The sequence below is a fragment of the Rhinatrema bivittatum genome, chromosome 13 (genome assembly GCF_901001135.1).
Source record: "Rhinatrema bivittatum chromosome 13, aRhiBiv1.1, whole genome shotgun sequence".
NCBI lineage: Eukaryota > Metazoa > Chordata > Amphibia > Gymnophiona > Rhinatrematidae > Rhinatrema > Rhinatrema bivittatum.
In genome coordinates, this window is record NC_042627.1 from 83967995 (window position 1) to 83993498 (window position 25504).

Genomic DNA, 25504 nt, shown 5'->3' on the forward strand with positions numbered 1-25504 from the left:
CTGGCCTGGGCGCGCTCTGCCGGCCGCATCATTCCGGACGCCGCGGGCTGTGGCCCGGCCCTTCCCGGGAGCTGCAGGAAATGCGGCAGGGTGTGGCCGCACGGCTCCCTTCTCAAGCGGCCAGGCTGCGCTGAACCGTGGCCGCCGCCTCCTCAATGGAAGCCCGCTGCAGGAATTGGCACCAGCGGCCACCATTCACCGCCCGCGGTTTAAACCGTGCAGACAGCGAGTGAGCGCCGCTTCCGGGCGGCCACTGGGAGGAACATTGCGCCCCCTCGTGGCGCGGGTGATACAGGGCACTTTACAGGTAACCCCGGCAGGGCGGGAACTTGAGATTCGCGACTTCCTCCTCGCGCTAGCGTCTGTAGCTCCACCCATCAACGTGAACTATCCTTTGACGTTGCTGTTTCCATGGTGACTCCTAAACTAAATCCTAGGAAATAGCAACAAAGGACTTTTCCCGGATAAAACTGTGAGCAGAGAATTCCAAGCGACTACTGCACAAAAACCCTGTGAGCTGGGCCGGGATCCGCGTTCCCCGCCACACGCACACCCCCAACAGCCGGCTAATATCTCACCGAGATCACCATCCTCATCCCCAATCTTTCCTTTCCACTGCCGGGAAATATCTGACCCAATAGCCAGCAAGCTCAGCACATCGCCCCTACCCCTCCGGCTGCAGAGATCTAGTCTAATCTAGCATCCATCGACGAGTAGGACACCTAACAACATTCAGCCCTTGGGTGAAATAAAAATGAGCCTCAAGACCTACAATCCGTCTGTGCGAATTGGAAACTGGAATGAAGATGTTTACTTAGACGAGGTAAATATAAACGAACTATACGGCTAATCAGCTATACCAGATCCCACTGATAGGAAACTGCACAGCAATACGTTTTTAGTGCTATTCAGCAAATATATAATGCGCAGCACAGCGCACATGTTATAAAATCGGGCGTAGATTTGTTCGCGTTGCGTGAACAAATCTACCCCAAAGGGACTTATCCGGCTATCTTGCAGCCGCTGGTTTTCAGCGGACTCTAGATAGCTGGATAAGTCCTACTTATTTGGCTATCAAACGCTAAACGCTGAAATCCAGAACCTCCAGGGTGGCATTCTCTGAAATCTCCCTGTTCCACGCGCAGGTCCCCAGAGGCAGGCAGAGCTCCGGAGTCTCAATGCATGGATGAGACGATGGTGCAGAGAAGAGGGATTCAGATTTGTAAACGCTGAAATCCAGAATCTCCAGGGTGCATTCTCTGAAATGCTCCCTGTTCCACGCGCAGGTCCCCAGAGACAGGCAGAGCTCCGGAGTCTCAATGCGTGGATGAGACGATGGTGCAGAGAAGAGGGATTCAGATTTGTAAGGAACTGGGAAAACTTTTGGGGAAGAGGGAGACTTTTCTGAATGGTTAAGGTGGAGCCCATCCTGAGTGGAACCAAGCTGCTGGCATTAACTTTTAAAAAGGAGATAAAGCAGCTTTTAAACTAGAGTAAAGGGGAAAGCCGACAGTCACTCAGCAGTGCATGGTTCGGAGGAATGTATCAGAAAACAGGAGAGTTAGGGCATCCCAACACGGAGGTTCCAATAGAAGCAAATTAAGTCCATGTGCCTATATGCAAAAAATCATCTGAGCTAAAGATTTCCAAATTATCCCTAACAACTGAAAACACACTTTGAAATGTCTGCTTTTAACTGTGTGAAAAGGTGAAAAAACAAATCCAGTTTTTCAAGACTCCAGCAAAATTGCCCTTCTATCAGGCAATTCTATCAGGAACTGGTAAAAAAAATATCCCAATGACAATATTCAGTGCTCAACAATTCAAAAGTCCTTTACTTGGCAACCTTGGAAGTTCACCAAACACTACTAGGAGTGGAGGAGTAGCTTAGTGGTTAGAGCAGTGGGCTTGAGACCAGGGTTCAAATCCTGCTGTTGCTCCTTGTGACCTTGAATAAGTCACTTTATTTATTTATTTAGTGCTTTTATATACTGACACTCATGATACAGATCATATGATATCGGTTTACATGGAACATAGGGAAATAACATTAACATAACCAAGAAGAAGCGAAAGTTACAATAAAACAGGGGTACTCAAACTGGGAATAAGAGGAGCCAATGGCAGAGGAACTTTAAACTAAACTAAACTTTATCCTCCATTGCCTCAGGTACAAACTTAGGGGGTCATTTCTCAAAGGGCTATATGGCGTTTTCGCATGTGTTAAGGTGTTTTTTGCATTCAAAAAACACCTTTTACGCATGCGAAAACGCCCTTAATGCATGCAAAAGCACCATAATGTTTGGTGTGATGCAGATGAGAAAAAGGGGAGGATATTGGGGCAGGAATTTTGGCCACATGGGCTGGGCTCACAGTTTTGCAAAGCCTTTTCGCACGGCTTTAACACACATTTTAACTACACCTTTTTCATTCATTTGCATAAGGGCTTTATCGAGATTGCAATGTTCTCTCAACCTAGCTTGATGGACTCTCTACATGGGTAACATTAAGCTTGAGAGAACATTGCACAAATCTCATCTTTGGGTGAACTTGCTCATTCTGAAGTTCATCAAATCTTCACATGAGAGCACTGTTCTGTTCGTTCGTCTCACTTTGAATGTCAAAGTGGTCCCTAACCCCTACACTAATACCTAAACCTCACCTTGAGTTACTAGGTGGGCTTCCCATAGAGATATAAAAACCTAGCTAGCGTGAGGGAATTATGGCCAGTCTCTCTCTCTCTCTTTCTTTCTTTCCCTCTCCTTTTCCTATCACATGTGATATTTAATGCATTTTGAAATGCTGTGAAAAGTGGAATATAAATCTAAATAAAAATAAAATAAATACTCTCTCAAAAAAACCTCTTTGGTCAATCCACTGGAACAGGAGAGAGACCCTTTACACATGCTCAGGAACAATTTATACCCTGGAGACCCATCCCAACAAAGGGGAAGGGCCCCAAAAATCCCAAAACAAGGGGTAAAATTAGTGGTAGAGGCAAAGCACTGCTACATAAGCTTATAAATACACTTTTAAAATTCAAGCTAAAGTCTACTGATAAAAAGTACTTGTAGACTTTAGCCCATGCAGTCTGTTTGAAAATGACCCTCTTGAAATAAATTGAAAATTGTATGCCTGTTGTAGGCTATATCAAAAAGTGAAAGAAAATTGTAAAGTTATCTTTTAATTCTTTCTTTTTCCTATAGGACCTTCTTAAAGATTTTTTGGATAAAAAAGACAAAGGAGAACTTCTTTTACAGAAATTAAGCAATCTTAGAAGAAATGTTTTGAATAAGGTAATATATCTTTGTTATCAACTATCAATTATGTTTTATTGAATTGATTCCCAAGTATTTTTCCTTGGAGAAAACAGATATTACTGATATTAGCCATTGTGAAGGCAGTTTTAAAATACTTGATAACATCATCTAACTCTTGTTAGACTTTGGCTGGATCGAGGATATAACGAGGTGGATCCGGGTTATCCTCTGTTTCAGCCATGCGTGAGAGGGTGTCCGCTCTAATGTTCTTGGAGGCTGGCCTGTACCGGAGGAGGAAATTGAACCGGCTAAAGAAATTGGGCTTGCCGAGAATTGAGGCGTTGAGCTCAGCACAAGGATTTCAGAATTTTGTGATCCGTATAGACGATCACGGGGTATTGGGCCTCCTCCAGCCATTGTCGCCATTCCTCCAGCGTGAGCTTAATGGCCAGGAGCTCCTTATCGCCAATACTATAAATTCTCTCCACCGGAGAGAACTTTCAGGAGAAATAGGAACATGGTAGGGATTTGCCTTTCATGGATAACTGGCTCAGGACAGCCCCTACCGCCACATCAGAGGCGTCTACTTCCATGATGAACTGATGCTGCGGATTTGGATGGTGGAGCAGACAGACGCTTCTGGAAAGCGTCTATTGCTGTCTAGGACCAATTCTTCGCATCGGCCCCCTTCCTGGTAAGGGCCATAAGTGGTGCTATCATCCGGGTGTAGTGGGGTATGAACTTGTGATAGAAATTGGCAAAGCCCAGGAAGCGTTGTAGGCCCTACTGGCTGTGGCCAATCCCGAATGGCCGCCACTTTATCAGGGTCCATATGGAAGCCCGTGGAAGAAACTATATATCCAAGGAATGGCAAGGACTCTTGCTGGAACTGGCACTTCTCTAGCTTGGCAAAGAGACGATTGTCCCGAAGTTTCTGTAGTACTTGCCGCACTTGTGCTCAGTGCGTGGGCAAATCCTTAGAGTATATCATGATGTCGTCGAGGTATACTATAACCGAGGTATGCAACATATCCCTCAAGACCTCATTCATGAGGTTTTGAAAGACCGCAGGAGCATTGCACAAGCCAAAGAGCATGACTAAATATTCATAGTGCCCGTCTCTAGTATTGAAGACGGTCTTCCGTTCGTCGACGGGTCGTATCTGTACCAAATTGTAGGCACCCCAGAGTCCAACTTGGTAAAGACCTTCGCTCCTTGCAGCCGGTCTAGTAACTCTGGAATCAGAGGCAAAGGGTACCTGTCCCATCGTGTGATGGCGTTGAGGCTACGGTAATCGATGCAGGGACGCAGTGAGCCATCCTTCTTGGCCACAAAGAAGAACCCGGCCCCGGCAGGGGAGTTAGAGGACTGAATGAAACCTCTGTCCAAATTCTCTTGAATATATGAAGACATGGCCCGAGTTTCCGGAAGCGACAAGGAGTAAATCCACCCCCTGGGAGGTGTAGTGCCTGGGACCAGCTTAATGGCACAGTCAAAGGGCCAGTGTTAATAACATAAGAAAATGCCATACTGGGTCAGACCAAGGGTCCATCAAGCCCAGCATCCTGTTTCCAACAGTGGCCAATCCAGGCCATAAGAACCTGGCAAGTACCCAGTGGCTATTCTCTAAGTGAACTTAATAGCAGGTAATGGACTTCTCCTCCAAGAGCTTATCCAATCCTTTTTTAAACACAGCTACACTAACTGCACGAACCACATTCTCTGGCAACAAATTCCAGAGTTTAATTGTGCATTGAGTAAAAAAGAACTTTCTCCGATTAGTTTTAAATGTGCCCCATGCTAACTTCATGGAGTGCCCCCTAGTCTTTCTACTATCCGAAAGAGTAAATAACCGATTCACATCTACCCGTTCTAGACCTCTCATGATTTTAAACACCTCTATCATATCCCCCCTCAGTCGTCTCTTCTCCAAGCTGAAAAGTCCTAACCTCTTTAGTCTTTCCTCATAGGGGAGTTGTTCCATTCCCCTTATCATTTTGGTAGCCCTTCTCTGTACCTTCTCCATCGCAATTTATATATTTTTTGAGATGCGGCGACCAGAATTGTACACAGTATTCAAGGTGCGGTCTCACCATGGAGCGATACAGAGGCATTATGACATTTTCCGTTTTATTCACCATTCCCTTTCTAATAATTCCCAACATTCTGTTTGCTTTTTTGACTGCCGCAGCACACTGTACCGACGATTTTAATGTGTTATCCACTATGACACCTAGCTCTCTTTCTTGGGTTGTAGCACCTAATATGGAACCCAACATTGTGTAATTATACCATGGGTTATTTTTCCCTATATGCATCACCTTGCACTTATCCACATTAAATTTCATCTGCCATTTGGATGCCCAATTTTCCAGTCTCACAAGGTCTTCCTGCAATTTATCACAATCTGCTTGTGATTTAACTACTCTGAACAATTTTGTGTCATCTGCAAATTTGATTATCTCACTCGTCGTATTTCTTTCCAGATCATTTATAAATACATTGAAAAGTAAGGGTCCCAATACAGATCCCTGAGGCACTCCACTGTCCACTCCCTTCCACTGAGAAAATTGCCCATTTAATCCTACTCTCTGTTTCCTGTCTTTTAGCCAGTTTGCAATCCACGAAAGGACATCGCCACCTATCCCATGACTTTTTACTTTTCCTAGAAGCCTCTCATGAGGAACTTTGTCAAACGCCTTCTGAAAATCCAAGTATACTATATCTACCGGTTCACCTTTATCCACATGTTTATTAACTCCTTCAATAAAGTGAAGCAGATTTGTGAGGCAAGACTTGCCCTGGGTAAAGCCATGCTGACTTTGTTCCATCCCTTTTGAAAGTTTAGCACGAGAGCCTTGGATTTGCACACTCTTCCTTTTCTAGTCATTAATTCAAATTTGATCATATTATGATCACTATTGCCAAGCGGCCCCACCACCGTTACCTCTCTCACCAAGTCCTGTGAGAATTAGATCTAAAATTCCTCCCTCTCTCATCGGTTCCTGAACCAATTGCTCCATAAAGCTATCATTTATTCCATCCAGGAACCTTATCTCTGTAGCGTGACCCGATGATACATTTACCCAGTCTATATTGGGGTAATTGAAGTCTCCCATTATTAATGCACTACCAATTTGGTTAGCTTCCCTAATTTCTCTTAGCATTTCACTGTCCATCTCACCATCTTGACCAGGTGGACGGTAGTATACCCCTATCACTGTAGTCTTCCCTGACACACAAGGGATTTCTACCCATAAAGATTCAATTTTGTATTTAGTCTCATGCAGGATGTTTATTCTGTTGGACTCTATGCCATCCCGGACATAAAGCGCCACACCTCCTCCTGACTGCTCCTCTCTGTCATTGCGATATAATTTGTACCCCTGTATAGCACTGTCCCATTGGTTATCCTCTTTCCACCATGTCTCTGAGATGCCGATTAAGTCTATGTCATCATTCACTGCTATACATTCTAATTCTCTCATCTTACTTCTTAGACTTCTGGCATTAGCATACAAACATTTCAAAGTTTGTTTTTTGTTTGTATTTTCATTCTGCTTTTTAATTGATAGGGATAAGTTAGAATTTTTTAGCTCAGGTGAGTTTTTTTTTTTAGTTACAGGCACTTGGACTATTTTTCTAATTATTGGAACCTCACTGTCGGGATGCCCTAATTCTAATGCATCATTAGTATCCTTTGAAGATACCTCTCTCCGAACCATGTGCTGCTGAGCGACTGTTGGCTTTCCCCTTTGTTCTAGTTTAAAAGCTGCTCTATCTCCTTTTTAAAGGTTAGCGCCAGCAGTCTGGTTCCACCCTGGTTAAGGGTGTTCTGGGAGAAGTTCAGCCTTCTCCTTAGAGAAGACATCTTCAAAGTCTTGGTACTGTGGTGGGAGTGTCATAGGTGTGTTCAAGAGAGGTACACTGGGACGAGGAACATTTGTCAGGCAGGAGTCAAAACAAGACTGGCCCCAAGCTGCGATTTGAAAGGTATCCCATTGTATGACTCAGGAATGTTTCTGTAGCCAGGGTAAGCCCAAGATGATGGACCAAAGGCTTGGTGCAGGTAGTAATGCTCCCCGGCAGGAGAGTACCATGAATCGAAGATACCCGGATCAGAGGAATTCGGGGTTGGACCCCAATCTGCAGCTGCTGGACGAGGTCTGCGAGAATGAAATTCCCTCCGGCTCCGGAGTCGACCAAAGCCAGTGTATCAAAGGTACCCCCAGGGTAGACTAGGGTAACCGGTACAGTACATGAGGAGGCAGAACAAGTATTACCTAGGGCCAGCTCCCCACTGATACCTAGGTTCTGGTGTTTCCCGGCTGCTCACCTCATCGGGCTAGGAAGTGCCCCTTGCCACCACAATATAGGCACAGACCTTGAGCGCGGCGTCGCTTCCTCTCTTCCTGTGAGATGGGACCTCGGCCTAACTGCATAGGCTCTACGTCTTGGTTTCCGGGAGAGGCAGAGGAGAAGGGTACCAGTTAGGGAAAAGTATGCCCAGAGTTACTGGGCTTACGACCGGACCTCCCTTCCCGAAAACGGCAATGGATACGGAGGTCCACCTGTCCAGCCAGATCAATCAGACTGTTCAGGTCATCCAGTAGGTCTCTCGCTGCTATCTCATCCTGGAGTCTTGAAGAAATGCCTTCCAAGAATATGCCGTGGAGGCTGTCACCCCCCCAATCTAGCTCGGCTGCAAGGGTGCGGAATTCCACCGCATACTCGGCAAGGGGCCTGCGAGAGGGCTCATCGAAGATATGTCAGAAGGCAGAGACAAATTGTTCCAGATTCCCTAGCAGGGGATCTTTACACTCCCATAGCGGAGAAGCCCAGACCAAGGGCTTCCCGTCCAACAAAGAAATAATGTAACTGCTCTTAATCAGATCCGACGAAAACTGGCATGGTATTTTCCTGTTTATGTTCTCTTCTCAGCTTTCATATTGATTGAGGTGGGAGGAGTATGCAGCATCTAATGGCTCTGGGTGATTCCAGAAGTTTTCAGCTATAGATCAGGCCCGACTCGACACCTTCAGGTGTGCAGGAAGTACTATATACAGCCCTTGGATGCAACATAGAGTGGGTCACTAAGCCAGAAGCACTTAGAGATAAGGGGCATTACACTTTTCCATTGATTTTTCTGCTTGTGTTATAACAAAGTCATTTTCTCACTGATTCTTTTGTTCTAACATTGAAATTCCCAAGAAAAATAAAATAAAAATTGAAAATGAAGTTCCCTAGCTTTATGGTAGCTACAAGTATGTGTACTATGGAACCTTTTTCAGGTGATATCAAAAGGTCTTGAAAGCTCTTGTCGAAAATCTTCTCTGGATAACTCAAAGGTTGGACCAGTAACAGGTATCACAGCCTACAAAGAATCCATGCTTCTTGAAGATATGATAATAGATCCAATTTTATTAACAAATTCTAAACTTTTCTTGTATTGCAGATAGATCTGTCTGTTTCTACTGATGGATTTGTTCACTTTGGAGATGTGATCCTTCTGATTAATCCTGACAAATTCAGAGAATCTTTGTGCAATAGTTATTCATTATATGATAGTGTGTCCCTTTCTGCAAATCCTGATGAAGTCACCTTACATACAAAAGTTTCCTTGGAATCACCTTGTGCAGTGACTGCGAGTAAAAATGTCAACCCATATGCCAGAAATAGTTTTGTCATTACAAGGTAGAGATGTTTTCAATTTATATCTTCTTTATAACCATATAACATTTTACTTTGCAGCTACATAATTAAAATAGACTGAAATAGACTGATGGGTAAACTTGTATATACTTTTGATTTGTCTCATCTTCCCACATAATCAAAACCTTATTCACCTTTCCACACCCTATAATACCAATAATGGCGGAGGGGTCCTGAGCTTTGTACCACATGCTGTCATTTGTGGTTTGACAGTTGATATGTTTCCCATTTTCATATTTGCCAATATTTCAGACCACAAAATAGCTATAGTGTAGGTAGGTCAAACAAACAATCTAAGAAAAAAATGAACTACAAGGCTATACATTCAATGGGACACAAGTAGAGTGGAACTGTCTTGTCCCTGATATCCTGGTGTCCTCAGGTTATTGTACTAATTGACAGAGGCTTTTTTCTTGTTCCTATGTATCTTTCTGCTTGCAGTAATACTAATCGTATTTACTAGCTGATAACCACTAAAAATTCAATGGAGGATATTTATTTATTTATTTACATAGTAACATAATAATGATGACAGAAAAAGACCAAATGGTCCATCCAGTCTGCCCAGCAAGTTTCCTGTGGTAGTTACTGCTGCTCCATGTGTATTACCCCTAAGCCTTATGTTGAGTAGTAATATTTACAATTAAAACCAAGCAACTGTCAAACTCATAACAAAATTACTGCTAGCAACATTTTTACAGGTTGATAATTCAGACAATGTTGCTTTAACATGCTTTGCTTTTGGATTTGGCCATAGAAGCCGTCCTGTACTTTATCCCTAATTTCTGCATATCAGTACCCTGGACCGTAAAAGTCGGGGCCCAGCATTACTGTCTACTGAATCCAATTCCCCTTTTTCCCCCACTGTCAAAGAAGAGAGTGATGTTGCAGTTGCATCACAAGCATCAAGACTAATTGGTTAATGGTAGTAATCTCCGTGCCTTCTGTTAAGGTTAGTAATTGCTACCCCGTACAGGTTACCCTTATGCACCCTTTCCTTCATGTCCAACTTATAGTCTTTAGGGATTCACAGTGTTTGTTCCATGCACTTTTGAATTTGTTTACTGTTTCATCCTCAGCAGCTCTTCCAGAAAGGCAATCCAGGCATCCACCACCCTCTCTGTGAAGAAGCATTTCCTGATGTTGCTTCTGAGTCGTTCCCTTTGCAGTTTCATATTGTGACCCCTAGTTCTACAGTTTCCTTTCCAATGGATAAGGTTCGAACTAGGGATCATGATACGAAACTCCAGAGGATGACTCAGAACCAACATTCAAAGCGGATTACATTCAGGTACTGTAGGTATGTGACATTTGGAGGTGTTTGGTACTCTCCCTTCCAATCCCAGCTCCTGCACACTCTGTCCTTCCTCTTCCTAAGCCCGTCCTTGGCACCCTTTCCTCACCCCTCTTCTTTCCCTTGCCCAATCCAAGCACTCTCCTCTCCTCCCCTGCACCTTACCTGCTCAACCTCATTCCTATCCACCTTTCCCCCATCCTACCTCTGCTGCCGCATTTCTCCTCCAGCCCATGCAAAATGATTCCCTCTGTCTGCTGACTTGTGTGTGCCCCATTGCCTTCCATCAGCATGGCAGGGAGGCCCATGGTAGGCCCTTCCTCTAGAATGCGGTGGGCCCCTTTGCTTCGACCAGCAATGCTAGTAATGGAACCGGGATCTTATCCTAATACTAGCAGAGTGCCACCAGACAATGCAAACAAACCAAAAATTGGAGTAACAAATGTATGTTCCTTTTTTCTGTATAATCATGAACCCAAAGCCAAATTACCTTCCAGAATCCAAAAAGGAAAAGTGTTTGGCAGCAGACACAACATAGATAGTCAGTTTGATGCTTTTCCAGTCCCAGCCCTGACTTCCGAAGTCTTGTTGTCCTTTTCTTGTTCTCTTTTATTTGCCTTTTCTGCTTCTACTTGGCTTTCTGTTCTCATGAGCCATGCTTTTGTTCCGTATTGACATCACATTCACACCCTATTATGATTGGCTGAATGATTATTTCTGTACCTCCTCTTGTGGGGTCTATAGTAACATAGTAATATAATAATGACGGCAGAAAAAGACCATGTGGTCTGGTCCATCCAGTCTGCCCAGCAAGTTTCCTATGGTTGTAATTCCCGCTCCATGCAGTTTAATAGTAGTAACTGCCACTTTGTGCAATTACCCCCGAAGCATTCTGTTAAGGGTAGTAATATTAACAATCAAAACCAATCAATTGTCAAACCCATAACAAAATTAGTGCTAGCAACATTTTTACAGGGTGATATTATCCTACTTATATTTTACTTATGGTTATGTTTTGTTTATAATGTGTTTTTTCTAGACTAGGTGAAGGCTGTTACATTTGGCTTAAGTTAGATACCTTGTAGTTGCATTTATACTTTGAGATGTATGGCATTATTTCTCTGACCTAAGAAATAATATATAAAAAAAATACACATACAGCATACCTTGGGAGTAGAAACATAAAGGGGCGTACCCCCCGAAAACCTGCCCCAAGCTCCCCCTGCGCGCGCCGAGCAAGCCCCAGGATGGCGTTTCGCGGCAGCGCGTCATATGGGGGCGGGGGCCGCGGGCATGGTTCTGGCCTGGGCGTGTTTCGGGGGCGTGGCCGAGGCATCCGAAACCGCTCCCGGGCCGGGGAATCGCGCTTCGGCCAGCTGGCCGGCGTGCGCAAGTAGGCAGGCGTAACTTTTCTAACAAAGGGAGGGGGGGTTAGGGAGGGGAAGGGAGGGGAAGGTGCAGGGGGGTGGAAGGAAAGTTCCCATCGAGGCCGCTCCGATTTCAGAGCGGCCTCGGAGGGAACCGAGGCAGGCTGCGCGGCTCGGTGTGCGCAGCCTGCCTCGGAGGGAACCGAGGCAGGCTGCGCGGCTCGGTGTGCGCAGGCTGCCGATTTTGGGCAGCCTTGCACGTGCCGACCCCGGATTGTAAAGGACATGCGCGGCTACGCACGTATCTATTAAAATCCAGCGTACTTTTGTTTGCGCTGATCGCGCGAACAAAAGTACCCACGGGCGTAGTTTTATAAAATCTACCCCAAAGTGAAGGAGAGTGCAGTAATTCTTGAGGATGTTTGTAACCTTGTAATCAGCACGAAATGTCTGTTTGTCATTGTAAAATTATATTTTTTGTTTATATACATTTTAAAAATATTTAGGGGTATATTTTCAAAAAGCGCGATTTGGCGTACTTTTGTTGGTGCATCAGGCGCAAACAAAAGTACGCTGGATTTTAGTAGATACGCGCGTATCCGCTAAAATCCTGGATCGGCACGCGCAAGGCTATCGATTCCGTATAGCCGGCACGCGCCGAGCCGTGCAGCCTAGCTCCGTTCCCTCCGAGGCCGCTCCGAAATCGGAGCGGCCTCGGAGGGAACTTTCTTTTGCCCGGCCCTGTCTAAACCCCCCCCCTTACCTTTGTCGGGGGATTTACGCCTCCCGGAGGGAGAAATAAATCCCCGCGCGCCAGCGGGCCGCTAGCGCGCCAGGACGCGGCCACGCCCCCAAAACGCTACGTCCCGCCCCGAAAACGCCGCGCGGATCGGGCCTGCCCCCCCGACACGCCCCCTCGGAAAACCCCGGAACTTACGCGAGTGCCGGGGCTGTGCGCACGCCGGTGCGCCTATGTAAAATAGGCGCACCGGCGCGCAGGGCCCTGCTCGCGTAAATCCGGGCGGATTTACGCGAGCAGGGCTCTTAAAATCCGCCCCTTTGAGTAGTTTAGAATTTCCATGGTATGTGTTAATGACAGCACAGATACACAGAAATTTCTAAAATTTTTAAAAGTAAAAAAAATATATAAAAGTTATGAGTACTTATGGAGTTCATCTTGCATGCTTCTTTTTATTGTGTTGTTTGTAGCGTCGATGGAAGTCCATTGGGTGAACCTCTCAGATATGGGCAGAACTTTGCTCTTAGGACATCAGAAGGTTTTATGGGACAAGTAAGTTAACGATTATAAAAGTTTATTGAATCACGTATATCTATAGTCCACAGTCCTGTTGTCGTACCAATTAAAGTAAACAAAATAACATCAAGGAAGCAGAACTCTTTTTTGGAACAGTGCAGACATGGAACTACCAATGTTTTGTTTGCATTTACAGGGTCTTCATACCACCCCATGGCAGCTCAAATTTATGAGACTTTTTTCATGCCACTATTTGGAGTCACTTATAATCATTGGTCCAAGAATATATTATATTTTTTCAAATTTTTGATATGCTAATAAAAAATGTGATGTTAAAATCCAAATGGGTGCGGAGTCAAGATGGCCGCTTGCTAGCAGTGCATCTCGGAGCTCCCGCTCTCTTTCCACTGAGATTGAGTTTCTTTTGTTAAATTGTGGCCCCTAAGCGTAAGGGGAAAGTGAGGGTTTTTCTTTCAACACCCTCCTTCCCTGCGGGACAAAAGAATATCACCGAGTGCGCTCAACTCACTTCGATTCAGGAGAAGCCAGTCCCCGCTGGCGAGACCGGGAAGGAGGCCGCCGTCTCTCCTGGGGAAACTATACTGAGCCCTCCAACGTTGAGACCTCCACAGGCGATATCGTCGATGCCGCCACTGGGAAATGCTTTGGAACCCGTGAGGCCACAGAGCTTGTCAGGAACTATGGAGGGAGCAGCGGCGTGTGAAGCACCGGGAGACAAAACATCAGTGCAAGGAGGAGAGGCAATCTTGAATTTGGTTTCAGATTTGGAGTATAATCATCAAAATGATGGTAAGACTGTTCCAATTTCTATCTTAAAGCCTGGTTTGTTAACACCGGTGATATTGCCGCAGGGAAACCAACAGGAGTTTGCTATGCCGTCTAAACCACCTGTGGTAACTTTGGACTTACTTTGGGAGCTTTTGGCACAACAAAGTTTGGCCACCCATGGGACGATGGTTCAGATAACTCAAATTACTTCACGTTTAGATATGGTGACTCAAGAACATAATCTACAATTGTCTGAGCAAGGGAATAAAATACAACAAATTGAAAAACAACTTAAAGATATCCAGAAATTGCAAGTTACTACGGTACAAGATTGAACTGCTTTAAATAGAAAAACAGAGCTTCAGGAAAACCGCCTCAGAAGATTAAATCTAAGACTGTTGAATTTTCCAAAAGTAATGGGAGAGTTACACAGAGTGACTCTGCGTAAATATCTGATCGAGGTATTTTCACAGGACAAGCAGGATGGTAGTCCTCACATATGGGTGACATCATCAGGATGGAGCCCAATCGCGGAACACTTTTCTCAAAGTTTCTAGAACTTTGACTGGCACCTACTAGGCATGCCCAGCATAGCACCAACCCTGCATTCAGCAGGGGTCCCCCGTCAGTCTTCTTTTTTCCGTGCAGCAGTAGCTACGCGGGTTAAGAAACTCTTCAGAGATTCCTGACAGGAATTTTTCCTCACGGAAGTTTTTCAAAAAATTTCAAATAATTATACCCCACAGGGGTCCCCTTATCGATACCTTTGCTCCGCGGTCGAACGGTAAGTTTTTTATCGGCTTGCAGTCGATTCCCGTTGAGTTTTTCCCTCGCGGCCTACCGGCCATCGACCACACCGCGACTACATTTTTGTCGAGGACATGGCGTCGGGTTTACGTCGGTGCCCCGACTGCACTCGAACAATGTCCATCACTGACCCTCACACGGTCTGTGTGATGTGTTTGGGGTCCAAACATGATGTCTTTACTTGCACCAAATGTGCCCAAATGACACCAAAGGGTCACAAGGCTAGGCTGAAGAAGATGTAACTTCTCTTTTGGTCAAAAATCCCGACTCCATCAATAGCTTCGACGTCGTCTGAACCAGTACCGTCGACTTCGCGCCAGCACTGGGAAAACGACCAATTTCACCAATTCAACAAAATACCCCTATAGATTCTCTGTCTCCGCCAACGTCCCCATTGTCATCCACTGGATTCCCATCAGATCCACAGGAACAACCACAGGAGCCGTATTCCCCTCCAGAGGATCTGAAATACCCAAAATTTTTAGAAAAATTGGGCACGATACTACATCTGGAGGTTCAGAAGTAGACAGGTGATCAGAAACCTTTGGTCTCCTAAAGATTTTCGATGCTCCAGGAGAACCAACATCTCTCCCACCACACGAATTATTACATACTGTCTTACAGAAGTCGTGGGAAACACCTTACTCTATCAGCGTTTTCCAAGAAAACGGATATAAAATTCCATATGCGAAAGACATCGCCTTACTCTATACCACAACTACCACATGCTTCAGTGCAAATATTCAAAAAATCAAAGTCGCATGCCTCATATCCACCGAGCAAGGACAACCGGCGTTTAGATGACTTTGGCAGGAAAATATATCACAACTCAATGTTGAATGCTTGTATTATGCATTATCAATTTTACATGGTACAATATCTATATGAGTGCATACAAGCCACAAAGGGTATACTTTCCTCAACGGCAGATTCAATTCCTCCACCTCTTCATGACATGGAGTAGTGTTCTCGACACCTTCTATGGTCGATATATGAGGCATTTGAAACATCATCCAGGGCGTCTGTGACAGCCATCGCAGCCCGTAGGATGGCATGGTTACGCTCTAGAACGATACAAGAAGATTTACATGAGAAACTAACAAACCTCCCGTATACAGGCGACAACCTGTTCGGAGAACGGTTTCAAGAAACAGTTGGGAAATTAAAGGAAGAAGCTCTAGCAGTCCAATCCTTAACGTCACAATCTCACTACTCAACCACGCGTCGTTATGTGTGATCTACACGTCGACAATCCTATAACCGTAGACCTTACAGGTCTTATCAATCCTTTCGTACATAGACGTATCCATCTTACCAGCGTCCTCTGCCGCAACAAAACAACACGACTCAACATGGGGTAAGCCACGTAACCAGAGACAGCAGACACAACAACTGGCTGCTGCAGTAAAATCAACGCCGTCTTTTTAATAACCCAGCCACCATCACTACATCAAGTACCACCTGGCAGAATTCATTGGTGTCTGGCAGCCTGGGAGAGAATAACCACCGATCAAAGGGTTTTAGAGATAGTACAACATGGCTATCAACTCCAATTTACCACAAAACCCATACTATCTCACATTTCCAATCTAAAGAGTCAAAGCTTCCAACCACAACTGGGGGAGGAGATTACTTTGCTCCGCAAGCAACAGGTCATTCACCGAATTCTCCTGAAAACCCACAAGCAGGGTTTTATTCCCCATACTTATTCATACCCAAAAAGTCGGGTGGCCTTCGCCCTATATTAGATCTACGGGAATTGAACAAATTTCTAACCAAAGAGAAATTCAAGATGGAATTGTTGAAATCGATCCTACCTCTGATTCAACCCAACGACTGGATGTGTTCCATCCATCTGAAGGATGCTTACACACATATTCCAATCCATCCATCCTCTTGGCATTAGCTATGCTTTCGTTATGGGCACCAACACTAACAGTACAAGGTTCTTCCCTTTGGACTATCAGCTGCACCCAGGGTTTTCACCAAATGCATGGTTGCAAATGATGAATGATGAATAAAACGGAAAATGTCATAATGCCTCTGTATCGCTCCATGGTGAGACCGCACCTTGAATACTGTGTACAATTCTGGTCGCCGCATCTCAAAAAAGATATAATTGCGATGGAGAAGGTACAGAGAAGGGCTACCAAAATGATAAGGGGAATGGAACAACTCCCCTATGAGGAAAGACTAAAGAGGTTAGGACTTTTCAGCTTGGAGAAGAGACGACTGAGGGGGGATATGATAGAGGTGTTTAAAATAATGAGAGGTCTAGAACGGGTAGATGTGAATCGGTTATTTACTCTTTCGGATAGTAGAAAGACTAGGGGACACTCCATGAAGTTAGCATGGGGCACATTTAAAACTAATCGGAGAAAGTTCTTTTTTACTCAACGCACAATTAAACTCTGGAATTTGTTGCCAGAGAATGTGGTTCGTGCAGTTAGTATAGCTGTGTTTAAAAAAGGATTGGATAAGTTCTTGGAGGAGAAGTCCATTACCTGCTATTAAGTTCACTTAGAGAATAGCCACTGCCATTAGCAATGGTTACATGGAATAGACTTAGTTTTTGGGTACTTGCCAGGTTCTTATGGCCTGGAACAGGATGCTGGGCTTGATGGACCCTTGGTCTGACCCAGTATGGCATTTTCTTATGTTCTTATGTTACATTGACATGCGTAATTCCTTTAAAAATTACTCCCACTAGTTTTAAAATATACCAATTTACATGCGTAACTTAGTTTTACATGAGCGAGTCATATTTTTTCTTGCATAAAATATATGGGCTGGATTTTAAGATTTAGGCGCAGGCGTAGATTTGTGCGCGCAACCCGGCGCACACAAATCTACGCCCAATTTTATAACATGCGCGCGTATTATAAAATCCGTAGTCGGCGCGCGCAAGGGGGTGCTGATCCCGGGCACAGCAGCAAATGGCCGCTGTGCCTGGAGGCTCTGTCCCTGCCCTCTTTTTCAAGACCCAGGACATACACGCGTCCCGGGGCTTGCGCACGTCGCCGGGCTTATGCAAAATAGGCTTGGCGCACGCAGGAGGGGTTTTAAAAGGTTACACGCGTTTATTACGTGCGTAACCCTTTTAAAATCCGCCCCTATGCATGTATGTTTTTAAATAGGAAAAGTATGCATGTTGAATGCATTGAAATATATTCTTTCAATGCACTGCATGTATTTGCGAATAAGGCATACATACGTGCATATGTTAGGGGATAGACATACACATATTTTATAATCTGTGCATACCTCATATGCACAAGTTATACAATTCTGTGATAGATCTTCCCAATGCCATATGCATGCATATATGAGACCATGTGCAGTTGTTTAAAAGTTATCCTCTTAGGAAATTGTCCCCAAGGGTATTAACTAACATGGCTGATATCATGCATCTTAGAGTAAAGCAATCAGAAGGGTGAACTCAGTGGAATAGCCTTTTTTGGACAGACCTGTGTAATTATACTTTACTTTTTTAATTTTGCAGTTAAGTATCAGTCTGTTCTTGTTTTCTTTTATTCATTGACATGTTACAGTTTGAGTTTCTTTTGTGTCATTTCAGTTATATCTGGCAAGTGAGCAGAAAACATTTCTGAGGAGTGCTAAGAAGTCTCATTTACAGGAAGTGAATTTGGAGGAGCAGCCTTCCTACTTAACTTGCTGGCAGATTGCCTACTTGGATCCTCAACTCCGCCTTGAATATGAGGGATTTCCAGTTCCTGTAAGAAAGAAACAAAGGCCACATAATAATTGCTTTCTCATTTGCTAATATTTCTAGAATGGAGGGATTTTTATTTCATTAACTTTGCCATTTATAGGGTACTTACAAGCATAATCAATCCCTGCTCTGCAGTCTAATTGGGTACTTGAGGAAAAATCCCTTGCTGAAGGTCACAGTGGGCTCAAATCATCAAAATTATTTTGGTCCCAGGAGTCTGAATAGTGAGAAATTTTCAAGATTTACTGAATAGCAATTGTTATAAAAGGAGATATTAATCAGACAATGAACAATAAAGGTTATTTAAGGCCTTAAAAGTCTCTTCAGAGTTGCATGAGGCACCCTTCTCTCCCCACATAGACATGCCCAGAAAGGCTTATTCACCTTTTATTTGCCAATAGGAACTTTGTTTCTGCCTTTTTGAGGTTTCATACACCCAGGCTAGAATACTGCTGCAGCTTGCTAATTTAAAACAAATCGAAGAAAATTCTTTTTCCTAGCGTGTAGCAGATGGACTCAGGAGCAATGGGTATAGTTTAGTTTAGTTTATTGTATTTCTATACCCTCACATCAGACGTGCCTTCACAACGCTTTACAGAGTATAAAAACATATAATAAATACATTTATAAACAGTAATAACTAACTCTGTTAAAAGTATGAAATAAGTTAGTTATTAAAAGCAGTAAAGGTAAAATAGGTTCTATACAATATAAGATTAAAAATGAGTACTCAAGACATAACAACAGCAGACAAAGCATTCGGAGATGAATCAGATTTCAATCTGACGTCAGCCCTAGTACATAGACCCCTGCAGGAAGTGCAGCTCCTCAGTATCTTCCGCCCCCCAGCCCCTTCCCCTCCCTAGAAGCCTCCCCTTACCTTTGTTGAAGAAATTACGCGCGCCGGCCGCTGTGCCCGGAGGCTCAGGCCCCGCCCCTTTTCCCAAGCCCTGGGACATAAGTGCGTCCCTGGGCTTGCGTGCGCCGCCGAGCCTATGCAAGATAGGGGGCAGGGGCTGCACGCGTATCTTACGCTCGCAACCGTTTGAAAATCTACCCCGAGTTATTACATACTGCAAAGTGTTTTACATAGAAAGTTATGAGCTGACTTGTGATACATTGCACTCGGAAAGAGCTGGTTTGTGAAAGACATAGTCCCACAGAAAGTCTTCTCAACTGTTGATTGCTTTTAATCCAATCAGTTTTCCGTTACGTGAGTCTCTGACTTTATGACTCACTATTACAATCCAACAGAAGTACATCTTCAAAGTAAAGTAAAGCTCCATCAGGTTAGGCCTCTATCAATTTCTTCAGTGCATGTGCCCCCTGCAAAAGTGCTGCATGTCTTTTAGCCATATCTTCACTGCTCATCACTGCCTAGACTCTGCTTTGTATCACGGCAGCAGCTTTGAACAGGCAGTTCCTTGAAGCATATTGAATTTACTCTACCTTCCATCCTTGGAGAGTGTAGATAGGATGTAATGATTTAACACTGACATGTAAAATAACAAACTAATACTCAGCTTTAGAGTCCCCACTTGTGTGGCTGATATTAGCTTTCTTTGCCTACCTCTAACTGATGTTCTACATAAACAGCAGAATAATTCAGACACTCAGGCCTTCCCGCGTCTTCATTAATGAATCTTAGCTTACTATTAAGACTGAGGAGATGCATAAGGCAGGTGGTTGCGCAGAAATGTCCACATATCCTCAGAAACACTTTCTAGGTTTTTTAACTCTCAGAGAGCTTTGCATCTCAGCGCTATCAGACGATATCAACCCCACTTCTGTGGCTGGATCATCCTGCTGTGTATGGAAACCATCTTTTAAAGGTAAGCAACCTAGCTTTACTAGCCATTCCAGCTATAAGTATATCATCTGCTTTACTGGCTAAATCCATCTCATTTCCTGCCCCCATGACTAAAGAGGCTGGTGTGGCCTAAGGAACCCACCCCCCCCCGTTGGTGTACCCCTCCTTCTAAGAGCAAAGTGGCTCCGAGGCCCAATGATCCCCCTTCTATCCCCTTGGTCTCTTCCTCACCGCACCCCTGCCTGCTACACAAGGGAGCAAGATGATCCCCATTGCTAGTCTCCCCCATTGGCTCCAACGATCATAATGACAATCTCTTATGTGTTCCAGGGGAGGGATAGAGGGGTAATTGGACTTCAGAGCTCATTTTTCTGCTCTTGGGTCCTTCTAGGGAGTTCATAGGGCCACAGTATCCCATCTGCTCATGGGGAACGGTTGGGGAGGTTCATGGCTTGTCAGAGCTCCTTTGTTTGGTCTAGGCAGGGGTTGGAAAGAAGTCCAACCTTTTTCTTTACCCAGGGGAAGGGGAGAGGGATCAGAGCAAGAACATTGGCAGATGCATTAGAATAGATCACTGTTTCCCAAGCAGTGCAGCACAGAAAAGTCACCATTGCCTGATTCTCAGATGGAGGCTCCGTTCTCAGCACCTTGTAGCAACAAGAAACAGCAGCTGTGGGAGCTCCTCGTACATATTGCTCCTTCCTGGCTATAGCATGAGCCCTGTAGTGTTGTCAATAATGGGCAGCATGCAGCACATATATCACATATAACTCTCCTTATCCCCAGGCCAAGATAGAGATTGTGTGCATTGAACATTTGAGTTTTAGGAACAGCAACAGTAGCAGTGGAGGAGCTCTGCTAACCAGATAGAGTAGCCAAGATAACTGAAAAAGATGGCTGCCTGCACCACACTGACTTCTTGCTTCTCCTGCTCAGGATCATGTTTGCCTCTGCTCCTTCTCTCCCTTTAGTTTAAATTTGAAAGAAAGACTGGTAGGCTTTTCTTTGGGCCATACAGAACTTCACTGTGTGTGCACTGCCTGCTTCATGGTTACTGGTGTGCCACATAATATTTTTATTAATGCAGGTGTGCCTTAGGCTTGTAAGGTTTGGGAAACACTATATTAGACTGCCAATGCTAAAAGTTAAGCACTCTGGAGGAGTGGTTCTGATAGCTAGTGGGTTACTGCAAATCATGTGGTTTAACACAATTTGAAATAAGCCATTTGTAATAATAATGAGTTGCTTTGCATATACACGTGTAATGCAGCTTACAAAAAGCACTCATGCAAAACTTTTTTTGCATTACTGCTTTTTGCATTAATAGTAATCTCAGTGTGTGTATTACTAGTAAAACACATTAATGCCATTGTAATGCTTGGAACATGCTAAAACAGGCATCTACCTGTCCCAGGTAAGTTTTATCTGGCCCCAAAATTAAAATTGTAGTACTTCAATGACTAATAAAATTAGTGATATACTTACAAAATATTAAAAAATGCAGCAGAATTTAATCTAAGCTCTTTATTCTTCTTTTCTGCAGGCAAATAAAAAACTTCTTATAATTCACAGCAAAACAAATCAGTGTTTGGCAGTCCTGAGAAAGTATGTTTTATGGTAAGTATAATTTGATACTACTCACAAAACAGTCCAAAAGAATTTGAAATGTTTTCAAAGCTAACAAATTGGATTCCAAAACTTAACACCACAATGATGACAGCAAAGAGACACTCCTAACAGAGCTATATCACTTCAAGGACTGGTGTATTGTTGTGCTCAACTTTTTAATCATCTGTCCCATGATTTTAAAAATCCTGCAATTAAAATATCCGCGGACTATAATTAATCTTTTAATGCATTTAAAAGACTTAGAGATACTTAGCTTCACATAACAAAGCAGCAATTCCCAGACAGTTTCAGTTCAGTTTTCTATCCCTACACAGATCCAAGTTTCAAATCAATCATCTTTATCAAGGGCTTTAATACATGGAAGAAACTGTGATTAAGAACATAAGAACATGCCATAATGGGTCAGACCAAGGGTCCATCAAGCCCAGCTTCCTGTTTCCAACAGTGTCCAATCCAGGCCATAAGAACCTGGCAAGTACCCAAAAACTAAGTCTATTCCATGTTACCGTTGCCAGTAATAGCAGTGGCTATTTTGTAAGTCAACTTAATTAATAACAGGTAATGGACTTCTCCTCCAATAACTTATCCAATCCTTTTTTAAACACAGCTACACTAACTGTACTAACCACATCCTCTGGCAACAAATTCCAGAGTTTAATTGTGCGTTGAGTAAAAAAGAACTTTCTCAGATTAGTTTTAAATGTGCCCCATGCTAACTTCATGGAGTGCCCCCTAGTCTTTCTACTATCTGAAAGAGTAAAAAACTGATTCACTGACAACGAAAGAGTAAACAATCGACAATGAAAGAGTAAAAAACCAATTAAAACGACAACGTCCCACTAGCTTAATAGTGTGGAGCTGAGCACTGAATGAATTGTGTGGATTCACCGATGTTGTCTGCAAACAGGAAACTGAGGGGCTGATGAAATAAAATGCGCCTAGCCTAGCGCTCAGATTTACATGTGATTGGACGTGCATTTTGGATGTGCCAGAGTATCATCCGATGCAATAAGGAGATTAGTGTGTCCAAAATGTGCCCAAACAGCTGCATAGCCAATAGCGCTCAGCTCATGTAAATTCCATGCAGATGAAGCTATTAACTATTGCCCCTTGATGCAGAAAATTGCTGGCCACCCAATGCACACTTTTTAACACAGCAAATTTAACTCCAGCCCCGGAGCTGGCGTTAATTCAAACCATGAATCAAGGGCTCATCATAAATTAAAATTATTGTCCTTTGTAGTTTCTCCAAATTAGTCTCATTGAGACACTATCAGTATTTCACAATATACATCTAATATAATGGCTCGATGTAAAAAAAAATTTCTGGATGCACAATTTGCACTCCTACTGTACACCCACATTATAATGCACAACGTGCATGCACAATAGCAAGCTGCAAAATCGACCTGAAGCGGGATTCTCAGTGCCTGATGCATTTGAGTGCTAGGGATGCACAATTTTTCCCTACTGCATATTTTTTAATGCAGCACCTCATTTTAATATTGCATCGGGTGCCCAGGTGATTTGGTTGTGCGCGTGTTAGGAACATGGGTGCTCAATATGAGCGCCTGTTTTAACACACGTCTTATTGCATCAACCCCTAAATGTATCTTTAAAGGCTCCCAAATCTACACCAATTCACCAATCAACTTAAAAGGAGAAATCATGTATCATCTCATAGCCAATCAAAGGAACCACTTGGGAACTGCACTGTGGAATGGTAAGAAGTCAATTTTCAAACGGATTGGCTCCCAATTTTATTTTCAACACAGAAAGCTAGATCAAGGCAAATGAACAGCAGGTCCACATTTACGAACCTAGAGGTCCATATTCAGACACAGAGAACCTGATTCATCAAGATATTTTCCTATAGACACAGAATGGATGAAAAGTATTAGTGAATCAGGCAGAAAGTTAGGCAGATAACTTTATCCAGCAGTTTTAACGTTATCCAGTTATGCTAGCTGGATAATGCTGAAAATCTATGTTTATCCAGCTAATTATCCAGCTTCCGGTGTGGACGCTGCCCATAAACCGCCCCGATCTAGGTATCGCACGCGAAAAGTCCCTTTTCGCGTGCGATACCTTTGGAAAATGACCCCCTTAGCCGGATAAGTAGTGATTTTCATACTTATCCGGTTAAGTTAATGGGATAGGTTAGACCTGTCATATAGCAAGTTTAATTTAGCTGGATATAACTTATCTGGCAAAGTAGCACTTTTTGACAGGATGTTCAGCAGCATAGCCATGTTGTTGACTGTCCCAGGTAAGTTTTATCTGGCTAATTTATCTAAATGTTTTGTTTTCAATATTTACCTGTGAAATATATAATAATAAATAATGTGGAAGTTATGCTCCAAAAACTAGTATTGCATGCCTTTGTTTCCTTTCTATTCAGCTCTATTAAAGATGTTTCAGAAACTGTGGATAGTCAAATAATATGAGATTATAGTGCTGTACAAATATTTTCTTTCCATAGGACATTCTTTGGGAAAGAGTTTGAAGTTACTGCTCATACGTACATGAATTCACATAGAGTTGAAGAAGATCTGAACCACTGGATTTTAGTCACTGGTAATCCCAGTGATGATGTACATACAATGTTTGACAGACCTACACCTCCTTCAGAAAAAGCAGAAGAGAACACATAAAATGTAATGTTTGGCATTAAATGTAAAATGATAAGCACTGTAATAAAACAGCTAGTCTATGTTTCTTGCCCTTTCTTTTAATTTGGTGGTGTCGAACTAGGAAAAAGCAGGACCCTCAGGCAGGCTCCCATTCATTTTCACACTACTCCCTCACCATCCCCCAGGCATGCACACATTTATTCTTACACACACACACACATACACCACACACAGGCCGGCATCTATTCTCACACATACAAACCCAAGGAAGACACCCATGCATTCACAAACATACACCCCCAGGCAGACACCCATGCATTCACAAACATACACCCCCAGGCATACTCCCATTCATACACATGCACACACTAAAGGCAGACCCCCTCTCTTTCTTTTCCCAGCAATCTCTGAGCCTCTCTCATTCTTCTGCAGCCACTGTCACTGCTGCCACAAGGCTATTTGGGAGGCGCTGATTGCTGCTATTGGCACTGAAGCCCATTCTGCTGCCTCCTCTGTGCAGGCCCCGTGGGCTTCCACTTCCTCCATGTTGATCTCGTACATTGTGAGATCCGCATGGAGAAAGTGCTACTCTTGCACATTACCAAAGATTACATGTGCCAATCAGTAAAAAATAATTTATTCGTTTTTTTTTTACCTTTGCTGTCTGATCTTAGTTTTCTAATCGGTTGTTCACAGTCTTTTTTTGTTCTACCTCCCCTTTCTTTTTTTTTTGCCAATTACTTTCATATTGGTTTTTTTTCTATTTCTCTTATCTCCATCTATCTTCTTCCCTGATATATTCAGTCTGGTTCTCATTCTCACATGGTCTCTCTCTCTCTCTCACACATACACACACAGGCTCTCACATGTTCTCTCTCATGCAATCATTCATACACTTTCTCTCTAGCACATGCTGTCTGACTCTCACACACCCAGGCTCTCTCTCACTCCCACATGCTGTCGTGCTCAAGCACAGGCTCTCACTCCCACATGCTGTCTTTCTCACACACACATAGGCTCTCACATGCTGTCTCTGCAAACATTCATGTCCTCACTCCCACACCCAATCTCTCAAGTCACCTCATACAGGCACCCAATCTCTCAACTCACGTCATAGACGGACACAACTCATCTGGCCCTCAGCTTCTCCCTTACCTCTGGGCCTCCTATTCACGGGTCGCTGCAGGACGGGCTCTGCTACCGGGCCTCCTCCTC

The 25504-nt window shown here is 43.7% G+C and overlaps 1 protein-coding gene and 1 long non-coding RNA gene across 3 annotated transcripts; one reads left to right on the plus strand and one right to left on the minus strand.

The window, feature by feature from the left end:
* Nucleotides 1-593: 593 nt before the first annotated feature.
* Nucleotides 594-24371, plus strand: CFAP161 (cilia and flagella associated protein 161). Its single transcript, XM_029575282.1, has 7 exons — nt 594-823; nt 3207-3296; nt 8716-8954; nt 12843-12924; nt 18062-18220; nt 21571-21644; nt 24139-24371. The coding sequence occupies exons 1-7, from the start codon at nt 755-757 to the stop codon at nt 24308-24310; spliced, it is 885 nt and encodes a 294-aa protein (XP_029431142.1). The 5' UTR covers nt 594-754; the 3' UTR covers nt 24311-24371.
* LOC115075098 lies at nt 17998-25504 on the minus strand. Of its 2 annotated transcripts, XR_003852426.1 has the most exons (5): nt 25445-25504; nt 24182-24281; nt 21513-21564; nt 18327-18434; nt 17998-18218 (listed from the first exon to the last, which is right to left on the minus strand). It is a non-coding gene; the product is annotated as an uncharacterized LOC115075098 (long non-coding RNA). The 2 variants fall into 2 exon arrangements; XR_003852427.1 differs by lacking the exons at nt 21513-21564; nt 25445-25504.